At 34.5% G+C, this 27048-nt stretch overlaps 1 protein-coding gene across 5 annotated transcripts in view; it reads right to left on the reverse strand.

Annotated features, from left to right (window-relative positions):
* ECT2 (epithelial cell transforming 2) overlaps positions 1-25246 on the reverse strand; it is a 61995-nt gene extending 36749 nt beyond the window's left edge. The window contains exons 1-14 of one of the 5 annotated variants that reach the window (XM_078069153.1): positions 25142-25246; positions 21814-21965; positions 20410-20489; positions 20210-20302; positions 18260-18442; positions 16761-16850; positions 15919-16026; positions 14665-14738; positions 13774-13904; positions 13517-13632; positions 13211-13273; positions 11739-11874; positions 7292-7428; positions 1120-1239 (exon numbers count right to left, since the gene is read on the reverse strand). In XM_078069153.1, the coding sequence (XP_077925279.1) occupies positions 1120-1239; positions 7292-7428; positions 11739-11874; positions 13211-13273; positions 13517-13632; positions 13774-13904; positions 14665-14738; positions 15919-16026; positions 16761-16850; positions 18260-18442; positions 20210-20302; positions 20410-20489; positions 21814-21943 (1461 nt within the window). In that variant the 5' untranslated portion in view covers positions 21944-21965; positions 25142-25246. Of the gene's footprint in view, positions 1-1119; positions 1240-7291; positions 7429-11651; positions 11875-13210; positions 13274-13516; positions 13633-13773; positions 13905-14664; positions 14739-15918; positions 16027-16760; positions 16851-18259; positions 18443-20209; positions 20303-20409; positions 20490-21813; positions 21966-24910; positions 25100-25141 lie in introns of those variants that run through there. The other 4 variants (XM_078069132.1, XM_078069143.1, XM_078069175.1 and 1 more) reach the window with 4 other exon arrangements.
* Positions 25247-27048: the final 1802 nt, after the last annotated feature.

Below are 27048 nucleotides of genomic sequence, written 5' to 3' on the forward strand. Positions count from 1 at the left end.
CTCAATTGAGATTATGATCCTGTACACATAACAAGTATAACATTTTATATTAGAAGAGTACTTGCACACCCAGACCAGCTAAATGACTGACATATATTCAAACTGATTCACAAATTAGCGGTAGAACATCAAGCTGAAAACCTACTTGCCTTCCCACTCTACCTTTATGCCTCTCAGTGTTTCCTATGAAAGAAAAAATATACCAAGAATACTTTTCAAGTATTCAGAAACCTAACTGGAAACAAGGATAAACTAGGCTGAAACTTTGTTAGCGTTTTAAGAAAATAAAGATTCCTTCAGAGTTCCCTTTAGATCTAGAAATAACTGAAATATGATTGTGGATTTTGATAAAGTGCAAAATATGTTTGGTAAATTGCATTTTTATTAACTTATAGATCGTTTATATTTTTGTTTATGATGTGCAGTAAAATCAAAAGTAACTTAATGTACTTGTTTGAAAACATTCTATAATTCAGATTGATCTTTTTATTGGAATACGGACTAAACATTAATACGAGGTGTTCTGAGGAGAAAACTGATCAGTTTACTCAAGCATCTCATAGGAAAAATAAGAGGAAATAAAGCTTAACAACTTTTAAGAGTTCAGGTAAACCTGCCCCAAAATCACTTAACTATGAGAGACTAATACCTGTAAATCACAAACCCTTCATCAAAGGAAAAATCATTAAAAAGATAGCATTGTCTTATATGGTTTTTGTATTTATCTGACCAGAAATAGAGAAATGAACAAAATGGTCTCTAAGTCTCTTTCAGCTTCAGTTTTTCAAACAATCCAAAGCAAAACAAAACATACAACCTGAGAGGAACAGTAAGAAAATAAGAAAATTAGCACTAGCAACCACATGTCTCTATAGAAAAGACAGGAGAAGGCTTAATTCCTTATTTTCAGGATTAATAAAAAAAAAATAAAATAAAAAACAGGCAAACAACAAATATTAATAAGGCACTGTAGCAAAGGGACATAAATGATTCAAAGGAATAAATAAGGGAATAAGTTTTAGGTACAAAACTCATTTAGCCAATCAACAGCACCTGAAAAAAGCATTATATAAACATAATCCAAAAAGAATTACTACCAACCTAACATATAAAATTTACCTTTATCTTTGTGTGCACATCAAAGATATCAGGGATACTACCAAAAATAGTCTTAATCTCTTCTGGTGCAAGGATAGGCCCACCACGTTGTCCTTCCTCTTCCAATGGTACTTGAAATAACTAAAAGGTTAAAAAAAAAAAAAAAAAAGACTAGTTTAGATAGATTGTGGGAAAAGGAAAAAAAAGTGAACATATCAACAGTGATAAGAGAGGAGATGTTGAGGGGTGCCTGGGTAGCTCGGTCAGTTAAGTGTCTGCCTTCGGCTCAGGTCATGATCCCAGAGTCCTGGGATCAAGCCCCTTATCAGGCTCCCTGCTCAGCCGGGAGTCTGCTTCTCCCTCTGCCTCTCCTCTCCCGCCACCCCCCACCCCACTTGTGCGTGCACGCTCTCTTGCTCTCTCTCTCGCAAATAAAATCTTAAAAAAAAAGAGAGGAGATGTTGATGGAAAAAAGTAATTAAAAAAATACTTCTCCCTAAATTTGAGACCTTTTTTCTTATAACATTTTCTATTTTATCCTATTTATTTATACATCTGTGTGTGCATACATACTCTTATAATAAAATGTTGTTAGAATCTAATAAAAGTTTATCACACAGTTCTACAAATCATTAAAATTGTTAGAATACAAGAGTAATTTCTACTTTCTATTCAGGTTACTAAGGAAGACAATAAGCAATCAGTTATTTCCAGACATACACTTAAGATAAGTATTAAATGTCTTGACATAGTAGTGTAGAAACTTGGTTTAATAGAAAGAGACTGGATTTCAAACTAGAAGACATGTTTATGTCTATACTGCTGCTTGTATCAATCTAAAAAAATAAAACCTAGAATAAATGAGTTTAGCAAGGTCACAGGTCAGCATAGAGATGTGCATGTTCTCTCTCCCTCTCTCTCAACACACACAATCACATTCCTATATACCAATAATGTACAAATGGAAACCAAAATTCAAAAAGCAGTTCACTTACAATAAAAAATTAAAATTAATATAAATATAATAAAATATGTACATGATGCTGAAAATTATAGAAAGCTAATGAAAGAAGTCAAAGACCTAAATAAATGAAGACATGGATCAAAAGATTCAACACAGTAAGAAATGTCCATTCTTCCCCAAATTGATTTATGGATTTAACCCAATGTCAATCAAAATTCCAGGACTTTTTGTAGATAAAGAAAACCTAATTCTACAAATTTATATGTAAAGGCAAAGAACACCTTAGTATAAAGCTGCAGTATTCATGACTGTGATATTGGTGAATGGAAAAACATACAAGATTAATAGAATAGAAAAACGTCCACAAACCAACACACACAAAGATGACCAAGTAATTTTTGACAGATCCAATGGTGGAAGGCTAGTCATTCAACAAATGGTACTAAAACACCATTTGCCCTAGGCAAAAAAATAAACTAAAAATGGATCAAAGACCTAAGCAAAAAACCTAAAACCACGAAACATTTAAAAGAAAACAAAAGAGAAAATCTTGTAATTTAAGCTTAGGTTAGAGCTTTTAAATATGAAAGCAAAAGCATGAACTATAAAGAAAAAAACTGATAATAGACTTCATCAAAATTTAAAAGTTTTCAACCTAGAATAAAAAGACATGCTAAAAATGTCCACAATAGCCAAACTATGGAAAGAGCCTAGATGTCCATCAACAGATGAATGGATAAAGAAGATGTGGTATATATATATACAATGGAATACTATGTAGCCATCAAAAAAATGAAATCTTGTCATTTGCAATGACATGGATGGAAGTAGAGGGTATTATGCTAAGCGAAATAAGTCAATCAGAGAAAGATAAGTATCATATGATCTCACTGATACGAGGAATTTGAGAAACAAGACAGAGGATCATAGGGGAAGGGAGGGAAAAATGAAACAAGACGAAACCAGAGAGGGAGACAAACCATAAGAGGCTCTTAATCTCAGGAACAAACTGAGGGTTGCTGGAGTGGAGGGGGTGGGAGGGATGGGGTGGCTGGTAATGGACACTGGGGAGGGTATGTGCTATGGTGAGCACTGTGAATTGTGTAAGACTGATGAATCACAGACCTGTACCCCTGAAACAAATAATACATTATATGTTAATTAAGAAAAAAAGACATGCTAAAGACTAGGAAAAAAATATTTGCAAATCACATATCTGACAAAGGACTAGTATTCAAAATATATAAAGAATTCTCAAAACTCAGGAAGGAAACAAGTCAATTAAAAATGGGCAAAATCTTGAGCAGTTATTTCAACAAAAAAAGAATAGATGTTCAACATCATTTATCATTACAGAAATGAAAATTAAGGCCATAAGATACCATTACATACTTATCTGTACGGCTAAAATAAAAAGTACTGATAATACCGAAACTGGTTGGGATGTGAGCAACCAGAACTCTTACACATTGCTGGTGGAAATGCAAAATTGTATAACCCCTCTGGAAAAGGGTTTTACAGTTTCTTATAAAGTTAAATATTACTTACCATATGATTAAACAATTCCACTTCTGGGTGTTTACTCAAGAGAAATGAAAATTTATGTTCACATAAAACCTGTACACGAATGTTGATAATAGCTCTTTTTATAATCGCCCAAACTGGAAATAACCCAGATGTCCTTTAAGGATCATCAGATAAAACTGTGGTACATCCATACAGTGGTATACTATTCAGCAATAAAAAGGATCAACTATGCATACAGACAACAAGTTAGAAGAACCTCAAAGGCTAAAAAATGCTAGCCCCAACAGGTTATATTAACTATAAGCCCATTCATAGGACATTCTCAAAAAAGACAAATTTTTTTTAAAAAAGACAAAATTATAGTGATGAAGAAGAAATCAGTGGTTACCAGGAGTTGCAATGAGGAAAGGGTGTGACTTATAAAGGAATAGGAAGTACCAGGAGTTTTTTGGGGTATGGAAATGATCTGTATTCTGATTGTAACAGAGGCTATACAAATTTTTGCATGTGTTAAAGTTCATAGGACTGTACAAAGAAAGTCAATTTCACTGTATGATAATTTAAAAAGTAAAACTTTAAAAAGCCAATTGACTATTCAAACTAAAAATAATAATGTATTGTTGGGGTCTTAATATATGTGGAAGTAAAATGAATGCCAATAGCGCAAAGGGGAGGAGATGAAGTAAAAAACAAAACAAAACAAAAAACAAAAAAGATAAAGATAAAAGGAAAATACATTATAAATAGTAAGGAACTACATGAAGATTATGAATTGCTACTATTTTTAAGAACTACAATTCTGTAAGTTTATTTATCCAAAATATTTATATGTACATATAGATATATATTATAAATAAATATATTTTTTCAGGCCTTCCATTTCTGCAATTATGATGAACCCTACCTGCTAAAAACAACTAAAAATACCGAAGTAAGAAAGAAGAAAAGAAACATGGTTACATTTATATAGTTTGTGCACCTACACATATATGATAAAACTGTAAGGGTAATGATAGGCACAAAATTCCAAATGATAATTAACTTCTGAGGGAAGGGAAAGGATTAGGATTCGGGAGGAAAAAACAAAATAGGGGTTTCAAAGATATTTGTAGTCATTTATAAACATTCCTTTATCTAGTCAACATTTAATTAAAAATCCTTGACAAACATATTCAGACAACCAAAATACATCAAGGTTCATTAAAAACTCCCAATAGTCTTAAGACATGTTAAACTATCCAAAAGCAGTTCTCCTGTGTTTGGCTATATAAAATTAGATAGCCAAAAACTTCTGATTCTACCTTTCCAACATTTCTCAAATTTATCCTGTTTTCATTTTCACTGATTTTATCCTAAGAAGTTCAGGTCCTCAAAATCTCTAACCAAGACTGCTGAAATAACCTTCAAATTGGTCTCGCCTCCACAATTTCCCTTCTCCAATACTTCCTTCAAAGTGAACCAAGTTATCTTTCTAAAATCCAAGTCAGATATCATCTTCCCCTTCCCATCAAAAATTCTTCTCTAGATTACAGATGACCTAACATACTATACAAAGGCCTTCTCTGGTCTGGCATAGACAGCCTTACCTCAAATCTCCCTATATCCAAACCCCACCCCCTACTCTAAGTCCCCTTAACCACCCTAAACTCTAACGCCCCTAGACTAGTCATAATACCTTGAACGATATATATCCTCAATTGTCTATACTGTTTGCACAATCTCAAATACACTTCCTACCCATATTCTTTGCATGTACTAATCATACTCATACTTTAAAATTCACTTCAGGGGTGCCTGGGTAGCTCAACTGGTTAAGTACCAACTCTTGGTTTCAGCTCACGTCATGGTCTCAGGGTCGTGGGATGGAGCCGTATCAGCACAGAGTCTGATTGAGATTCTCTCCCTCTCCCTCTGCCCCTCCCCTTACACGTACACCATGCATGCTCTTTCTAAAATATATAAATAAATCTTTAAAAATAAATAAAATTAACTTCAATTTATATATTCTTTATGATACTCTTTCCAATGTTCAATTCATTGAAACTTCCAGCCCAACACCTTCCCTAAGCTGGAAGAGTAAAACTCTCACCTCACAAATCTCCAAATACCTTATCTAAACCTCCCTCATGATGCTCATAACCTTCCATTTGGTATTATAATTAGGTATGCATGTTTTATCTCCTCTTCCAGTCTAAGCTCCTCTAAAACAGGAATCCTCTTTAACACTTGGCACAATAATTTATATTAACAGGCACTCACATATTACATGAAATAAAGAAGCTTCTGGATATTCATTTAATTTGGGGGCTAAATTAAGTTTTTCCAAATCCAATTTCAAAAAAAGGGAAAGGAAAACATCAGTCCTAAAATAAAGCTGAAGGGAACATCATTATGAATTTAGACCACAATCTTTTAAATAAAATCTCAGGTGAGTTTATAGTAAGCATAGTGGTATGAGACTATCTACAGTCTAATAATTCTAAGGGCTTTTTTTTTAAAGGCATTTTAGTGAGATTAATTGATATGCAAATTAAAATTCTGAAACTCCAGTGCATTTACCATGGCCTGAAAGGATTTACATTTCTGGGTAATAAATGCTACCAAAGTACATGAACAGTATATGCCAAGGGAATTTTCTGCTACTCGACTACATTTTGGCTGACTATAAAAACTTCAACAAGAAACTCATCTAGAATGATTTCCCTTAAGAGCAAAGCTGAGTTAAAACAAGTAAAGTTTAATACAGCAGAGGGCCTCATAAACCCTTGACTACTGCTAAACAAATTAACCATGAAGAATAACCTCTCCATGAATACCAGGAAAGAAGTCTTTCCATTTCTTATCCATGCATTTTATCAATGGCACAAGCAACTAAAGGCTATTATATTGAACACTAATGAGTTATATTAAGAATTCAAATAGAGGTCAGTTAAAAATTAACCCCAATCAGAAACTCCTTATTATTTTTCTATTCAAAGACAAGCTTGACGGTATCAACTTTTTTTTCCTGACAATCTCCTTCATTACCTAAAACAAATCTATTCCATCTTTCTGCAGATGCCAAAATAGTGTCCTAAATACTGTCTTTCAGAACTTCGAATTTCAGTTTATTCTTAGTATCTTCTTCAATCTCATCCTATAAGGATCAATTAGAATTCTTTTTCTTCAGCAATAACTTCACAGTACATTTTAATGATAAGCAATGAGTTAACATTTATGACTAACCACTGCATACTTTAAGAAACTTGACACATGAGAGGATTACCAAAAAAATTACATCCATATTGTTATGCTTCATTGCTATGGCTTTTCACATATATACAGTACTAAATAAAGCAATGACTCCTAGAATGCACACTTTCAGAAAAAGTTACCTACCATATCCACATATAAATATAAATGCAGTATCATGACAGAGAACCTGCAAAGTTCCGTATCAAATAAAACTTGGTCCCCTCTAAAATCGTCTACTAAGGATCCTTCTCTTTTTTAGTCACTATAAAGAAGGTGCTATTTCTGTAAGAATAAAAGCTACTATTACAGTATGGCATTTCCCTAATAGCAGTTTTTTGTCATATATTTTCATTTTTAATATGTATGTTCAAATTCTACGCTTATATAATTTTCTTATAAGAAATAGTATCTCTTAGATTTTTTAGTTAGGAACACTGGAACAGGGATCATTTTGCAACAAACTTTTACCTGAATAATTGTGGCCAATATATTTACATAATTACTTTCAGTTTGATAAAGTTCTTTTGCAACTTGCCACCTGGCTGACTGCTTCGAAGGAACCGGAGTAGAATTTTTAGAAGACTTAGTACAAGACTTTGGTGTTTCTAAAAGGTAAAAAGGAAGAAAGATTTAATGAAAAACCAGACATTGTACAGATTTAACAACAAAAAAAGGGGAAGGATATCCACTCTGAGAAATATACCCATTTAGATTTTCATTAAAGTAAAATTTCCTCATAGGATAAGGCCAGAAAAAAATAATGGTCAAAGGTATCAATGGCTCCAAACTGACAGATATAATACTAAATAACTGGCCTGTACTCTTCAAAAATGTCAAGGTCACTAAAAACAAAGTTGAGAAACTATTCCAGATTAGAAGACACTAAAGAGAGATAACAACATATGATCCTGGATTGGACCTTAGACCAGAAAAAAAAAAAACTTTTTTCTTTTCCTAAAAAGGGTATTAGCAGAACAACTGATTAAAATTAAGAGTCGGTCATACTATTAATGTCAATTTCCTAATTACAATACCTCTACTGTAGTGGTATAAGAAATGTCCCTCTATTTTGGGAAATACACATTTAAGTATTTAGAAGAAAAGGCACATCTTATCTGCAACTTAGTCTCCAACGGTGCAGAATACGTGTGCATATTATAGACAAAGAGACAGAATGAATGAATGCTAAAGCAAACATGGCAGAATATTTCCATTTGGGAATTCTGAGAAGAGTACTGGAATCTCTGTACTATTTTTGCAGCTTTTTGCAATCTGAAATTATTTCAAAATAAAAAGCTCAAATAATAAAATGAAAAACAACTATATAAAAATATTTAAGTTTAAGGATAAAAAGGTCATGATTACATAGTAACAGAAAACTTATCATATATATAGAGGAAGTCTTCCTCAACAAAACACATCAACTGCAAATTCTGTTAGTTTTTAACATAATATAAAACATCCAGTCCAACACAAAGTGGGAGGACACATTAGTATACTTTATATGTATTTCAAAAAAATGAAATCATAAGCTTTCATAAAAGCTTAAGATACACTTTCTTACTACAGATATGGTTAAAGTACTTTAACATAATGTACAGAATCTCCTAATGGCAAGTTTTTAAATAGGAAAACAAATGTACAATATACAATGACATGAAAAAACAATATATAGACCCAGCATATCAATTTTACTCAATGATAATTTTAAATATTAAAATAATGATGTATACAATGGAGTTTGAATGCTTTCTAAAGCTAATAGACCAAAGATTTTCCCACTTGTACATTATTTCAGACTACTCTCCAGACCCAAGAGCTTCTGCCATTACATATGTCAAGAGGAAAAATCTGACATATATTGACTCAATTTAATTATTGTGTTTACAAAGTGATCTACAAACTGCGGATTCTATATAGAGTACCTAATAGAATAGTTGTCATGTCTATTTTCTTCTCCTATCCCCTAAACTGCATATTCAAGTTTCAGTCCTTTATGATCAGCTCTTACCATCTCATGCCCAGTATGTCCATCACATTTATGGAACCAATAAATTCTCACACCTATGGATCTAATCATAATCTTTCCACCCAAGCACCAAGTTCAATTTTTCCAAATACCCACTGGGCATGTGTACCTCAATTTAACCTGAATAGTCTCTAAAACTACACTATCTTCCTCCAAAATATGGACTTCCTATTTTCACCAAGGTAACATTTCTTCTATTTTAATACTCTGCTGTCATCTCTTATTCCCTTCCTGTCACTCCATTCCATCAATATCTCCACAGTGCTTCCTACTTTCCTTTCTAACCATTAGCAACCCTGGTTCAGGGCTTTATCATCTTGTGGCCCAAGCCACTGTACATTACTTCATGGTCTGGCCATCTCTGAACTGTCTTCCTTTTAATCATTCTTCAGAATAATCCACTACAAATTACCTACTCAACCAATTACTCTACTGCTCAATAGTTTCTAAAGTTCCTTGTTGATGACAATATGCAGTTCAGACATACCAGTCTGATTTCAAAGTCCCCTAATATTAGGCCCCAATTAACCTTTCCAATTTAATTATTACTCCTCCATTCTCATAAGCAAACTGACCTATTCACTATCCCTTAAAATGTGAATTTGTATAGTATTTATATTCTTGCTCCCCTCATTTCTCAACTCCACCTCAGTTTTCTGGGCCTTCTATAATTTGACACAAGAATATTTAGTAAGTACCTACTCTGTACTAGGCATTGAGAACACAGCAAAGGATTAGATAAGGTTCTTGTTTTCTTAAAGCTTACATTCTGGTGAAACAAACAAAAAAATATAATTTCTAACAATGATGATTACTACTGAAGACACAACCAGGTAATGGTTTAGTGAGAAGTGCTGAACAGGGACTTAACTTTGCAGAAAGCCCAGTAAGATTTCTTTAAGGCAAAGAGGTCAAGTATAAAGTTCCAGAGGTATGAATGTAGTGGAAATATCCAAAGAATAACAGAGACAGTGTGACTAAAGCTTAGAGTATTACAGGAGAGCATGATATCGTCATATGAGGTTGGACGTAGGTGAGAAAGGATCACATAGGAACTTGAAAGCTATGGTAATACAAACCCACTGAATGACTTCAAGCACAGGACTGGCATGATTTAATTTATATGTATTTTAGAGACCTAAGTGCTCATATAGAAAGGCAAAAATGGGGGCACCTGGCTGACTCAGTTGGAAGAGCATGTGACTCTTAATCTCAGGGTTGTGAGCTAAATCCCCACATTGGGTATAGAGATTTCTTAAATAAATAAACAAACTGGGACGCCTGGGTGGCTCAGTAGGTTAAGTGTCTGCCTTCAGCTCAGGTCATGATCCCAGGGTCCTGGGATCGAGCCCCGCATCAGGCTCTCTGCTCAGCAGGGAGCCTGCTTCTCCTTCTCACTATGCCTGCCGCTCTGCCAGTTGTGCTCTCTATCTCTCTGTCAAATAAATAAATAAAATCTTAAAAAAAATAAATAAACAAACTTAACAAAAAAGGCAAAAATGAATACAGAGAAACCATTCAGGAGACCAACATAATCATCTAAGAGAGATCCATTTTATAGAAAAGGCTGATAAAGGAGTAGAGTTGAGAGTGGTAGAGAGAATCAAAATCAAGAGTTCTAATTTGATTATGTTAGGTTTAAGATATGTATTAGACATGGACAAGTAGGTATTAAGTATGTAGTTGGACAGGGAAGAAGACACACTGGGGAGTTAACAGCATATGAATGTTTCTAAAGCCATGGAATTAAATGAGACCACTGTGGGAGAATACAGTAGAGAAGAAATGACTCAGGAATAATATTCGACAGTTAGAGCTGGAGAAGTTAGGCAAAGGAGAATGAGAAATGAGGTACAAAAGCTAAGAGAAAAAAACTATCTCCAGGAAGAGAGCTACTCATGTGTTAGATGCTGCTGACTGCATAAAAACTGTCAGTCGCCGGACACCTGGGTGGCTCAGTCGGTTAAACGTCTGACTTCAGCTCAGGTCATGATCTCAGGGTCCTGGGATCGAGTCCCACATCAGGTTCCAGGCTCAGTGGGGATTCTGCTTGTCCCTCTGCCCCCTCCCCCAGCTCGTGCTCACGCCTCTCTCTCTCTCAAATAAATAAATAAAATCTTTAAAAAAAAAAAAAAAAAAAAAAAACCCAAAACTGTCAGTCTCCTCAGCAAGAGCAATTTCATGCAGTAGGGGCTTAAGTTCAATTGGAATGGTTGGAGAAGACAATGAAAAGCAAGGAAATGACACAACAGATCAAGGTAATTCTTTGAAGAGTACCCATGTAAAAGGAAAGAGAGAAATGAAATAGTAAGTAGAGTGTCATGGGGTCAAGAGGTTTTGATTATTTCTTAACTCTAAAAAACACAACATATTTGTGTGCAGATTAGAAAACAAAAATAGAGGGGAAAATTGATGATCAAGAGAGAAGTGTTAATTATAGAGCCTCCCTGTATCATTGGAGAACAAACTGAGCTCACCCTCCACTGATTTCATCATACCTATTTTCTCCATAATTCATGTGACACCTTCTGTGATCTTGTTTTGCTAATGTTAAGAATCTGCTCTTTGACCAGCTCTTCCATTTTCTAGAGTGATATACAAATAAAATATAGAAAGCACTTAGCATATAGTAAGCAATCATTAAATGGAAGCATTTTTATGTGCCTCTTCTCCTCAGCTAGAACAAAGGTGATAAAAGTCAGAACCTTTCATATTCGCTGTGGTAGTGATTTATCTAAATTCTAATAATTATTCCATTCCACTAACTTTTAATGATCAATTTTTTAAAATGTGAATTACCTCCATAGTTAATGCTAGACTCTGGTGTGTTGGAGATATCTAGGAGTGACCCTATAGAAAGGGAATGTTCAGCTGATGGGCGCTTACGGGGAGGAAAAGGTGACATGTCTGTCTCTCTTGAAAGCTGAGCAAGTGTCTCTTTTAAACGACGTCTCTTGCGATTGCTGTTTGGGGTATTTAGAGAAAGCAGTGACACTGATTTCTTGAGCTCAGGAGTATTAGCCTGCAATCAAAAGCACAAAAGCTCAATTTTACTTCCTTGGTTCTATACTGAGACAGGAACAGAAGAAAAATATATTTACAAGTCTGACAAAATCTGGATTTTGCACAATAATTTTACAACTACACACTCTGCCAGGTAATTCAGAAGATTCATAAAACACAATAGTAAAGGGACCACTGTATTTGCCTAACCCCAAGCACCTCATTCTGTTTCTTCACAGCTCTATCACCATTACATATTCATTTGTAAGCTTGTTTACTGTCTAGTCCCCTGTTAGGCCATAAACTCTGGAGGGCAGGGACCATTCATAGTTTGTTCACTGTATCCTTAGCATTTAGCACAGTGCCCGGACATATTGCTCTACAATATTTGCCAAATAACACTTGGCTTTAAAAGCTCTCTCCTGAAATTTTAAGCAGTTTTTAAACTTTATGGTTAAGAACCTTATACTAAGAACAAAAGCGTCAGAAGACAATATAGTACCTATCTAGATTTTATAGTTAATACAATAAATCTGCACCTCATCTTCAATATTCCATTCAAATTAAATCTCCAACTAAAGAAAATCCTCCCTTAAAGCCTGCTTCTATACCTTTATGCCACGTTTTGGTGAATGATACCACTCTTCACCAATCTAGCATGAAGGCTGTGTTTTCCTTGCCTACAATCTACTACTAGAGTCATTTTTCTAATGACATCTCCCCGCTTAATATTCTTCAATGGCTCCCAATACTTACCAAATTCTTTAACATTTTAAAAACCACTTGATTCTACCTAAATTGTAAGCTTTATTTGTTGGCCTTCTTTCCCACACTCTTTTTTAAAGCCATACTAAACTACTTGCTATTTCAATGTACTTTCAAGCTTCACACCATCTCTCACCTGCTATCTAACTTGAATGTCCTTACAAGGTTAGCCTCGTAAGTTGGCTCAACATTTATTTACTCTTTCCAGTCCTGCCTGAGTCTCTCAGAATGAGGCTAGTTAAAATAATTACTCAACTATAGCACATATTCTGCACTATAGTTGTTTGTATATCTAGCTTTCCCTTAAGGTTCTAAGTTTCTGAAGATAGGAATGTTACTGTTCATAATAGTATCACTACGAAGTGGCACAGAATGACATATATTAGATTAAAATAATTCTGCATTGAATAGTTTTACTTAAATCTACACAAACTATTACTTAATAACTAACTGTTCAATTATTCTCAAACTCTTAAACATGACTTAAAGATGACTGGTATGCCAATTATACCACGCTGTTTTCGAACAGAAGTGTTATCTTTATACAATCAAATGCACAGAACAAATGACTAATGGACAAAAAAGCATACCTTTTCATATAAATACATAGTTTCTCCAGCTCGGGCATCCATTTGAATGCTTCCCCAGAACCACTAGGTAAAAGGAAAGAAAAAATTAATTAAGAATTTATCTTATCAGAGAAGTGATTAGTAATATTTTTAAAAAACCAATCTTGGGGCTTCTAGCTGACTCAGTCGGTACAGCATGCAACTCCTTAATTTTGGGGTCATTAGTTCAAGCCCTGCATTGGGTGTGGAGCCTACTTAAAATAAAAAAATAAAATAAAAATAAAATTCTATCTAAAAAAAAGCCAATCTTATTCTAGAATTACTTGCCTCCTGCTTGACAACATAAAGTTTCTTCGAAGGTTCAAATGGAAGTTCTTTTACTACATTCTCTTCAACTACAAGGTGAGTGCATCTTTCATCTCCAATGGGTAAACAGTTACCTCCTAAAGAGAAATGCATGCAAGCATAAATAAGCCGAACTATTTATCTCCAAACCTGAATTTTTAAAGAGGCATATTCGCCAGGAGATGATAAAGCAAGAGTGGGAGAAAAAAATATAACTTTTAAATTATAGTAAATTCTACCTTGCATTTTAGTCATTTCTTCCATATTGGTTTTTTCTTCATCCGAAAATCCCAAGAAACTTAAAATGCAATCTTGAAATGGAGGAACTTTAAATTCATTTCTGAAGTCATCAACTGATGCACAGAAATCCCTAAAAACAAAATATACTCTTCTAAAACCAGCTAAAGTTCAGTAAGTATATCAATTTATAAATCTATAATAATTCTCAAGGTTTTCAGCATAATCCATTTATTGAAAATATTTTACATGTAGTCCTGAAATGTTCACAAAAACATCAGTTAAAAAAAAAAAATTGGTGTGTCCTCAGTCATCCTGGAAATAACTTCTAACAAAATTTGATCACAAGTAGTCTTTACAAGATTCAAATCCTTGCTCTGGACATGAAATTTTCTATGTATTCCAGGGGTTCTGTAGTTTCATGAAATGTTAAATAATGATGAAGTAGAATAGCAAGGAATTATGAGGTTGGAAAGCTTAACAGGTTATGAATTGCAATCACCACTTAGAATGTAACTAGACAAACACAGTGAAAAAAGTGTAACAATCTAAATATCCAGATGCATTAAGTTTTTACGTAATAGTTTTAGAATGTTAACAATAATCAAAATTATTTCACAAGGTAAAGTCTGAAGATATCACAGATACTTTTCAATTTTCAATTTTTTATAATTTTTTTTTTATAACTTTGGTCCTCCTAGACTTTATTCCTTAGGCTATCCAAAGACTAAATTCATTTTATCTACACTATCTATGAATTTAGGGTTTTGGGCACATGGGTTTATATTCATAACATACTTAATTCAAATAATGAGCTACTGAATTTCTAGAAGTCCAATGTGCTATCCATAACACCAGAGCCACCTTGAACTACTGAATTTCTAAACACTTACTGTTCATTCCGCCTTTCCCAAGCTTTATAAATCCATTCTGACTTCATAATTGGAGTGCCCAGGCTCACAGCAATCTAAAAATATAAACATCAATTACAATAAATTTTCACCTCATATAACTGCATTCATGGAATTTCTAAGCAATTTTATACATACGTTTTTTGCAGTTTTAGATCATTATTCATCTGCTTTCTGACAAAGTATAAAGAAAAATTAACAGAAAAACTGTCTTTCAATCATACAAGTTAGGTTAAAATAATTTAGAACAAGTTCCATGATGTCCAAACCATTTCCTTATTTTATTTATTTTTTTTAAAGATTTTATTTATTTATTTGACAGAGAGAGACATAGCGAGAGAGGGACCACAAGCAGGGGGAGTGGGAGAGGGAGAAGCAGGCTTCCCGCCGAGCAGGGAACCCGATGCAGGGCTCGATCCCAGGACTCTGGGATCATGACCTGAGCCGAAGGCAGAAGCTTAACGACTGAGCCACCCAGGCGCCCCTCATTTCCTTATTTTAAATAAACATAACTCTGAAGCTAAGTTCATCTTTATTTTACTATATTTCTATTTCTCCTTTCTCCATCTTTACTTCCTTGGAAGTACTGACTCCCAAGATAGGACTAGAGAAGAAAATATCTGATTAAGTCATGAAAAACTAAGATATGAATTGGAAAGAATACCTCCCAGGAATTCAACATTACCCCAAAATTACCATTTGTTACATAAATACCCTGATGGAGGGTGGGAACAAGGTGATAAATTCTTTGTAGATATTCAAGTGCAGTCTTAAACTAAGATTTTAATTCTAGTAAAAGTAGTTTCTCCTGTTCTTTTATAGTTTTCACTAGTTAAATCTTATAACCATTTTATAAGAACGTAACTTTGTTCTTATTAATACCATTTAGACAAGAATGAAATATCTGCTCAACACTTCCTAACCCCCTTACTCACCAACACTTATAGTAACCTTTGCTAATATTAATCATCTGCCTGAAATGTCACCCGTCTACCAACCTCCACAATCCTACTCATTCACAAATCCTACTTATTTTAAGACCTAACTCAGGTTCCATTGCCTCCTTAAAACCTAAAGGACCACACTCCTATAATTTAAAATTTTACAAATGTACATATAGCAAAAATGGAATTTCTGATCCTCAATAAACTGTGGGAGAAATAGATAGGATGAAAGTACTGTTATTAAATCCACCCCCCCAAAATGCTATACTGAAATACACCCAAGTTTACATACCCTGAATTTTTCTCCTTGTGTACAATTTGCCACCAAATGTGTAACTTTTGAATTAAAGTCTTTTCGAATAACTCCACCCATGTGATGAACCAATGTCACCAATCTGACCTCAAAAGAAAAATTAGGGAACATTAACTTTATGATTAATTTGAACAAAATTTTAAATTATGTTTAGAAGTCATTTAGAATCTACTGACTAATTTTTATTTATAAGGTACATATAAGAATTTTTATAAAGATATGAATTTTATGTCAAAAAAATTAAAGATTCATTGCCTAACAAGCACAGGCAAAATTATACATAGAGATAAGCTAGTAAAGATAATTACACAAAACTTAATTAAACAACTGGCTTTCATGCATCCTAAACAGAAGACTTCTTTTAAACACCAGGTTATATCACACCAAGATTCTGCCCACAAAGTTACAGTATTACCCTATTAGCTCCAACACAGAAAATTTTATGAATCAGAAAAGTTTCTATGAATTCTCTAGGGCAATGAATATACTTTAAGCCTGGACTTGTATAACAAAAAATTGCAATGTATTAACAAAAACTTGAAATAACGTGGCTGATGATACTTAACAAAAAGACAATTTAAACAGATCAGATAGTAATGAAGTCTTTCTCTTAATTCATATGCCTGCCAGCCTAAACAAAATGTTTCTTTACAAGGCTCTTCATAATGTTTCTTCATAAAATTTAAAATAGTATATTCATAAATTCTCCTTCAATATGTTTAAAATAAAACCATGATATAATTAACCCCCCCAAAAATGTCAATTTAAATTTATTTGGCTGGAAAAAATATTCCTTGAATAGAATGTTTTAAAATACTTACTAGTTCTTCTTTTTTCCTAAATCCAGTAAAGCATAGTACTAGATTCATCATGCTTGTACAATAGAGTGGACGACATGAAAAAGGCAAAGGCTAAATAAAGGACACAACAATTTTAAATCTGTGAGTTTTCTTTATAGTAGAGAACAGAACACATCTTTCTCAAGCTAAAACATATTTCCCCCTCTTGCCAATCAACTTTGTCAATCCAAAGATTTCTTGCATTTTTCAATATGCAACAGAAAAATAGCAAAAAAAGATTACAAGTTTTATAATACAAAAATCCCCCATAACTCCCAATTTATATTTGACACACACAATCTAAACACACTTTACTACTGGCAAATTAAACATATTTATATGCAAACTTTCAGTTCTAAAATATACTTTGACTCAAAGTTTTATGTGCTAGGAAAAATTTCAGACTCCATACACTATTGTAAATGTTTCCAATTAAAGTTCCAATTTAAAACAGTTCAAAATATTTTATAATGAACACTATGTAAATTACACATATACTTGAACCAAATATGATTCCAATTTTTGAGCTAAAAAAAATGGAAATAGTAAATAATTTAACCAACAGAAATAGATATATATACGTATGTATGTATATATATATATGTATGTATGTATATATATAAATAATAGGAAAAGAATGGTTAAAAAAGTAAGTATAGATATATAGTTCCCACCATTATGCAAGATTATTTAACAATTTTGGTCTTTAAAAGGTTTACTTGGTTTTTTGAAAGCAACACTTCTGAATCAAAACAGAGAATTAAAGATTATCATGCACCTTACTAAGTATCTATAACAAAAGAAGCACAAAATTGACCTATACAATTTTAAGTTAATAAGGCAAGTTTAAGAATGGCAAAACATAGCAACAAAACCAAAGAATGCAGACTAACTCTACTACAACTCTAACACTGAAATGTTATTTAAAAACAAAAGGCAGGGGCTCCTGGATGGCTCAGTTGGAAGAGCATGCAACTCCTGACCTACGGGTTGGGAGTACAAGCCCCACACCGGGTGTAGAGATTACTTAAAATAAACAAATAAACTTAAATTTACAACCCAATATAAAAAAAAAAGCTAAAATAATTTCTTTAATTTTAAGCCATGCAGTAACAAATAAAAATGGAAATGTGTACTTATTCAGTGGAAGAAAATAAGTTTATATATGTATATACATTTCTGGAACCCAAGTTTAAAAAATTATTTCTCCCAAGATACTGCAGGTATTAAGATATATATGTGTGTATGTATACACACAAATATGTAATTGTCATTATTTAACTTTCAAAAGTCTTAGATTTTCACTCTTAAAAGTTACAATAGAAAGATTTTAAAAACTATATTAGAGTAGCCAATACTATCCCTATTCTAAATCTTACATACTCCCAACAATTAACAGGATGTTTCTGCTTATGAATTTTCACAAAATTCATTAATAAAAATTTAACCTTGAAAGTCATAATAAATGTATATTTTCTTACCTCTCCTTTTTGGGCACAGTTTAAGATAACTGGTGGTCCAATAATTCTATAATCAGTCTTGTGTAACTCATTAAAAACAGAATCCTGGAAGTCCATGACTATGAATACATTTTCAAATTCTGGAGAATCCAAACTTTCAAATTCTTCCGGTGATTCCATCTTTACAAAGGGCACTTTAATTTCCTTGATTTTTTTCAGGTGGTTATTAGAAATAAAAATTATTTATAAATTAAAGTTAATTTATGTAACTCTAAATATCACCTAAAAATCAATTCACTATCAACACTTTTTTATATTTGTAGTAAACTTTTAAATCACACAATGAGCATTTTACTTAATAGTGAACAGACTTATTTCTTTACTATTTGTTTTTTTATATATACATTTCTCCATCTATACTGATATTAAATTTTGAATATTAATATTATAAAGGCATAACTTTGGACATGACTTAGTCATTATAAATCATCTAATACACATATAAAATTAAAATGATTTTTTTGAGAACACACATTTTGATAGTAAGATGCATTACAAAGATATCCACTATTACTTTTTATTCTCACCAAGAAAATGATGCCACACTTAACAGTTCTTCCTGCATAAATCATCTTCAGAATGTTTATAGAAATAGAAAAAATACTATGGCACTTAGTATCTACAAAAAGGGTATAGATTAACTTAATCATTTCAGGATATATGAGGGAAATAAGAGAAAGATATGAAACATGTAGGTAGCTGTTATGTGGCAAACGTAGAATATAAAAAGGCTTTCCTGTTTAACAATTTATAATGTACATCTATGAAAAAGAATGAACATATTTAAGTACCTGTATGACTCCTATGCAAAAAGAACAGAACCATTTAAAAGAAAATCCTGAATAGGTCAGAATATTGTTTGGGCTTTATTTGCTAGGCTGATGTGATGAGCTGAATTGTGTATCCTCGAAATTCACATTGAAGCCCTAACCCTCATACCTCAAAATGAGACTGCATTTGAAGACAGGGCCTTTTAAGAGGTCATTAAGGTTAAATGAGGTCACGTAGGTAGACCCTAATCCAATCTAATTCGTGTACTTACAGGAAGAGGAAATTTAAACACACAGAGTTATCAGGGATGTGCATGCCCAGAAGGGCCATGTGAAGACACAACAAAAAAGTGCTGGCCATCTGCAAGCCAAGGAGAGAGACCTGAAGAGAAACCAAACCTGCCAACACCTCGATCTTGGGACTTCTAGTCTCCAGAACCTAGAGAAAATACATTTCTGTTGTTTAAGCCACCCAGTCTCGGTATTTTGTTATGGCAGCCCTCACAAACTAATACAGCTGGTATATAGAATTAGATATATTTCATATGCTGAGACAAATTCCCTGATGACTGTCAAATTATTGTGATTTATATTTTTTAAGATTTTATTTGAGAGAGAGAGAGAGTGTGTGCAAGCAAGCAGGCAGGGGGGGGCGGGGAGTCTTAAGGAGACTCCATAACAATCGTGGAGCCCAACCCAGGGCTGATCCCACCACCCTGAGAACATGACCCAAGCCAAAACCAAGAGTTGGACACTTAACCGACTGTGCCACCCAGGTGCCCCTGTGATTTATAATTTTGGAAATAAAGCAAGAATTTGGAATAAACATAAAATTAATGGGAAAAAAAGAAGCTAGAGTTTAAAGAAAAACATCAGACCTTTGTGAATATATGTGTGCCTTTTAAATTTAACAATGCCAAATTACAGTGTAAAAAGTTCATTACTTATAATATATACCATAGTTTGGGATTTCAGAAACACCCAAATTTTTAAAATAAATATAAAAGATTCTGTTCATCTAGCTTCAGAGTGCACAAAATATACCTTGTGCCTAATTTAGGCCCAATCACCATTAAGTGGAATTTAAGAATACAATCAAGAGTAGTGCAGCATGCCACATGCAATGAAATGCTTGACCTACCATATTAACAACACTTTTTATTAATTTTTCATCCGACTTTCCAGGACAACTTTCTCTTATCTTTATAACAGGGACTTCCATTATTTTAATAGTCTGTGGAAAAGAGACTTAAGTATAAGATTAAGAAAACTATAAAATTACTTAAACACTGATGGAAGAAAGATAGCCTTTCTTAAAAAAAAAAAGCTAAAATTCCATACCTTTAAAGCTTTTATAAGTTCTTCTTGTTTTCCAGCTTCCTGAACCAGTATCAGTCTCGTTTCAATTTGAGGCATTTCTTCTATTAAAATTAAAAATGTTTAAATATGTTTATCAGGTACTAATATCAAAATCAACAGTTCTTAATCCCTCTTTTCGCTATATCTGGCATGTTTTTCCATCTTTGAGGAGACTCCTAACTTTCTCTAAAATTAAAATGACTTAATTCTCAGTTTATTTTTTAAAATTTGGCCATCTATCACTTTAGAGAAAGAAAAAACAAATTGCCACAAAGTATACAAACATTAGCACTCCTCCTAACCAAAAAAAGCATTCACTATCTTGCACAGCCATCCTCTTCAACAGTGCATGCAACTTCGGGACAGACCCATTTATATAGTTGCTAAGGGAATAAGTGGCTTTTCACCTAACCAGTCATAACTGGGTAAATTCTAACAGTGTTGCAGCTAGATTGCCCTCACACACAGAAAAAGCAATATTCAACAATAAGATGCTTTCTCCTTCAAGCTGAGAAGCATTAATCCAAACAATAATCAAAAATCTATACGGTATAAATGGCTAAAATCAACAACACAAGAAACAACAGGTGTTGGTGAGGATGTGGAGAAAAGCAACCCTCGTGCACTACTGGTGGGAATGCAAACTGGTACAGCCACTGTGGAAAACAGTATGGAGGTTCTTCAAAAAGTTAAAAATAGAGCTACCTTATGATCCAGCAATTGCACTACTGGTATTTACCCAAAGAATACAAGAACACTAATTCAAAGGGATACACCTACCACTATGTTTATAGCAGCATTATCTATAATAGCCAAATTATGGAAGCCAAGTATCCATCATCAATTGGTGAATGGATAAAGAAGATGTGGTGTATATATAATGAAATATTACTGAGCCATGAAAAGAATGAAATCTTGCCATTTGCAACAACATGGATGGTGTTAGAGGGTATAATACTAAGAGAACTAAGTTGGTCAGAGAAAGACAAATACCATATAATTTCACTCATGTGAAATTTAAGAAACAAAACAAGCAAAACAAAAAAAATAAGAGAGAGAGACAAAGCAAGAAACAGACTCTTAATAGAGAACAAACTGATGGTTACTGCGGGGGTGGGGGGGGGAGTTAAATAGGTGATGAGCACAGGGTGATACATAGAAGTGTTGAATTACTATATTGTACAACTGAAACTAATATAACACTGTATGTTAACTGGAATTGAAATAAAAACTTAAAAAAACTACAAAGAATACACGATTCTGTCAACAAATATTTACTGAATAACCGTACTCTAGCTTAACAGTATTACAGTTAAATTCTAAATTCCTAGTCAGTTTAGGATTAAAATAATGATTTGGCGTTTTAAAGTTGATTAACAGGTTTACCTTCAACATATGAAGCAGATCGAATAAATACATTTTCCTTAGAAATTTCAGTAACTTTAGAATCAAAAATAGAGGAGTCTGCCAAGCTTGTCCTCCCAGTAGTAGATGTTAATACACTATTGTCAGCCATTGTTAGTACTCTTCTACGTTGGCTGAAAAAAATAAAGTTTGAATAAAAATACATGAGCATTGGGCAAAAACATGCATTAGAGGCTCTACTTTTATATCTAGAATTTATAAAAAGTATCATTACTCATTTTTCTTAATACTGAATCAAAGAAATGTCAATTAACCTCTCTGAGCCTCTGTTTCCCCTTCTGTAAAATAAAGATACTACTACCTGACTCATAGGAATATAGTAAAAATAACAATGTATGAAAAGTACTCAGAACATTACCTGACATATAATGAAAATTCAAGAAGGTAGTCATAAATATTCTATCTCCCTCCTCCTCTACCCCTTTGCCCTCAACCAACCCATTTTCCTATCTTCATTTACAATACTACCATCATCCCTCAAATAATCCCTGTCAAAAACTATATCTATCCTTACCCTTTCCTCTACTCTATTTTGCCTCCCCCAAATTCCTATCAATCCTATCTCAAGTACTCTGGGACCTCATAGGGTTGGCTCTGATTATTAATTTATTGCCAAAGCAGCTTCAAATTTTAGAAAAAAAGAGCTGAGACCTGGCCCCACTTCTCTATGGTCAATGTCACAGTGGCCACTTGGTCAAATACAACAGCTCCAAACAACTTTATCATCAGTTTCTTCAGATCACTCTCCACATTGTTGCCTGGGTTGTGGTCCTAAAAACAAATGTGACCATATCACTTCCCTGCTTAAGAACTTCCATGAGCACTTTTCCCTATAGGGTCAAGTCCAAATTCACCAACAGGTTTACAGTTTGGTCCTAGCCTAACTCTTCAACCTCATCTCCTGTTTAATTCCCGCAGTCCACATATACTGTATGCTCCAGCCACAATGTATTTCTCAGCATTTTTCAAACACAGATCACTATTTACTCCACACACCTACTTACATTTAATAGTACTCAATTCTCCACCCAGCACATCTTTCAACTCCCAACCCACTGCTCTTGACTCATCCTCTGTGGATGTCTCTGTATATCTCATATGTAAGTAGATTGCTCTCTTATCTGTATTTTCATATTACTTTACTATCATCTCTCCTTTAAAAGATATAACAAGACAATTACGCATGGGTTCGTGTCAGTATGGCTCTGGACATTAAAGGATTTTTTTTTTTTAAGACTTCCAGGACTTAAGAATTGAAAGGTTAGGCTAACAGGGAATAAATAAAAAGTTAAATGAATTTTCATCAATTCAAATCGAGGTCATTATGTAAGTTTATTATCTTGAAGTTAATTTCCAGAATATTGGGCAAATATAAAGAGGAGGCCCTATCTTTATCTGGTACATGTCTGACCTACTGTACCCTCTCCTACTTTTTTTAGGTTAATAAAATATACAAATATCTTCCACCAGCTTTTTATCAAAGTAATAGTTTAAATAAACTATATGCTGTGGAGAAACAGCATATAGTTAAGGTATCATTAGCATCACTTCTAGATGGTGATATTAAGTAGTGCGAAGATGAGCACACTAATAATATCCAAAGACCTAAGCATAATTGTTAGGCGCACACTTCAAAGCCAGGCAACCCAGCCTCCTGTCTCAACTCTGCACTCAGTTTCCACAACCAAGAAAAAGATAAGAAACAACTCAAATCCAGTTGTGATGAAAACTGAATAGATGACATCTTAAAATGAGTGAAAATTATTAACTTTCATAATATTCATAATGTGGACATTTTTAATTGTCCTACCATACATCCATATCAATCATTATTCTAAAGCTCTCCAAAGGAATGCCCCAACAGTTGTTAATATGAGTCTCTATTTACAATCAATGACAAATTCTATCCAGCCCTTATTTTTTGTTGTTAAGTCTCCTACACTTAACGGTTTCCAGTGAAAAAGAAATGCCTCTACAAAGGCTATCATTCAAAGTTCCCTTAAAAGAACCTTAAAAAAGGTCAAGAGATGAACTAACATACTTTAAGGAATGAAGGAGGGAGATTTTAATAATCAAAAACATGAATTTACATTTTTCTCCTATGCCTGTTTAAAGGCCAACAAAATAGGTAATTAAAAATTAAAATTGTCTGTTAATACTGTATATGATCAATTTATTGCTGAAATAGCTTCAAATTTTAGGAAAAAAGAGAGTTGCATGGAAAGTTGATGACAACACCCAACGCTCTGATTACAAAAGGAAATACACTAATCACTTTTTCACATTCATGCATTCTGTAAGCTTGTAAGACAATAGGATCGGTGTTCATAAACCTATACAGCTTATTTCTCATCCAAGAACATAGTCAAGCAGCTTTTGACTAAATAACACATGCCTCTTTTCATCCCAAAGAGAAAATCTGTCACTTAAACAAATACTCACTTTAGTTTCCTTTTACTTATTTTTTTAGGCAATCACCTTTCAGAGGAGCTAAATGAAATACTGGATATGATGGTAGTGTTACTAACAATAACATTAGTGTTAACATTATAAACATTATCGTTAATATTTATTTAACGCTTAATATGTGGCATTGTTCTAAGTCTTTTACTTTTATTTACTTAATCTTTGAAACCATCCTAAGAGGCACGTACTATTCCTGTCTCCATCTCATAAAGAATCCTAGAAAAGAGAGGTCAAGTAACCAGCTCAGTCAATAAAATAGGGATTCAAACCCGGGCTGATTCCAGAGCCTTGCACTTTTTTAACCACTAAGCCAAACAAATCTGTACCAGGGAGGAAGGTGCACGCGGGGGGGTCGGGGGGGAGGGTTAGGCGGAGGCCGGAATGGGCTGGCGTTTTTAAAACTAAAAAGTAAACCTCCTACAGAGAAGATACCATAAAGAATCCTAGAGTGAAACCACTAAGCACTCTGAGATAAGCCCCCAAAGGCAGCAGCTGTGGGCCGCCAGAACCGCAGGGACAAGGCGGCTTGTTGAGACCACGCTTCCCAACTCCCTCCCTTCATCCAGACATTCTTGCGGAAGAAATATCTCACCAGGTGAGAGATGAAGATGCCCAACAACCTGGACGACTTCGGGATCCCACTGCGCTCACTGCCCAGCTGTTGGTAGTGCGGTGGGGGAGTTCCCAGAGCCAGGAAGCCTGAGCAGGGGTGCTCCGGAATTCGCGGTCATGGGGCGGGGCAGCCAGACAAGAGAAGGGGCCCACTGCTCCGGGGACGTTGGCCCACTCCCACCTCCCCTACCCACATGCACAAAGTCCTCACCACTCTCAAAAAACGCCTCGGAAGTCCACCTGTTCAAGCACTGATTCCCCTTACTGGTACCGCCATTCCTCGCGGGTGTCAGCCACAACCAATTCAAAAAGTAAGCCTCTTTCTCTAAAAGCCATGCCGATTGGCGCGTGATGTCAACCTCCTTCCCATAGGCTGCGGTCTCCAGAGGGGCGGTGATTGGCCACTGCTCTCCGCCCACCTCCCCGCACGCGCCGATTGATTGGTTCTGCGTGTGTTTCAAATAAACCTAACGGCTCGCACGTCGGAACGACAGGAGTTTGTAGAGAAGTGCCCGGATGTGACCGGGAGATGGCAGTGGTAGCTCCTGGGCTTCTCTGGGAGTGGCAGGTGTGTCTGAGGCTACCGCTTGTTTACTCAATAAACTTCCCATTTCCTGAGTCAAGTTTGAGTGGATTCCTGCCCCCCCACCCCGCGCCAGCTTTTTTTTTAAGCGTCACTAAATCCTTTAAATTAGTGCCCCCACGGTTGAATTTTTTTCACTGCTTGCTGGGAGCTGAAAGATTTTCCTGCTTGTGTGCTTTCTGCTTTAGGAATGTTATTTAAAGTAGGCTTCAGAGGTTTTGACTTTGGTTGTTGGCGTGGCGCTGCCATGGACAGGGAGGGGCTCTCCAGGTGGACTTCAAATCAGCAGCCGCTTATTTAAATTCTAATGTATGTAAGCACTGCACTGGTCTGAGGAATTTCACCTGTGATTAGAATACATTCTTAGTGTTTCTCGGACTTTTTTATGTATATATATATAAGTTTACACTTGAACAAATGTAAAAATATGTCAGGAGATTCTAGAATCTCCTGGAGCCAAAGTAAATTGCTTCTTGTTGCCTCCTCCGGCCACCGTGAGATCTTTTCTTTCCTGTAAAGTCTAGCCAAGAATTATCGATTGTCCTGTAATTACTACAGCTATTGTGAAAACTATTTTATTTTCTTCAATTTCTAAATATGATACCCTGTAACATTATCTCTTAAGAAAAATACTTCTTCCCCCCCCCGGTAGGTTTTGCTTAGTTCCCACCTAATCACTGATTTAAGTAAAAGAAGAAAAGGAAATCCGTTGCCCAAATCTTAAATCCCAATAAGAGAAGGAAAACTTGCACTCTGGAATGGAACACTTCCGACCATGTCAAACAGATGAGAATTTACAAGTTTTCCTGATTTTGTCAGGCCACTTTAGAATCACTGAAAAGTGTAATGTAATCCAAAAGAATGCGTGACGCAGTCTGGTAATTATTGGTTTCCCTGTTTATAACTGAAGAATATTTGCAGTCTGCCCTTCATTATAATGCTGTGATAACCGTTAAGGCAAAAGAAAAGAAAAATAGTCATTGAAATTTCACTTTGGAATGTGCTTGCATACTTCAATCAGGGTGTGCCCAGCATTCCAAAAATTCTCACCGATGAAACATATTAAGCTAGTGAAGAGAGCAGCCTATTTCCTCTGTGCACTGCTCTGTTAAAGTGGCTTTGCACCCAAATCTAATGACCATGAGGTACCATCACGCAAAATGTATACCAGCCTAGCAAAAGCTATACTTGATTTCTTTTAAGGGATATATGGCAATTTTACTAACAAACAGGCAATACAATCTTCTTCCATTTCATAACCATGTAACAACCTCCTTTTACATTTCCTATCCATGTAACCTCAAGCAAGTTACTTAACCTCTCTATGCCTCAGTTTGCCCTTCTATAAAAGGGTCTAATAGTACTTCATAGTTTTGCTGTGAGGATTTAATTAATGTAATTAAAGTGGGTGCCTGGCAGGCTCAGTCCATAGATCTCAGGGTCGTGAGTTAGAGCCCCACATTAGGCATGGAGCCTACTTTAAATATATATATATTTATATATAAAATATATTATATATATATATATATATAAAA

The sequence above is a fragment of the Halichoerus grypus genome, chromosome 1 (genome assembly GCF_964656455.1).
Source record: "Halichoerus grypus chromosome 1, mHalGry1.hap1.1, whole genome shotgun sequence".
NCBI classification, from domain to species: Eukaryota; Metazoa; Chordata; class Mammalia; order Carnivora; family Phocidae; genus Halichoerus; species Halichoerus grypus.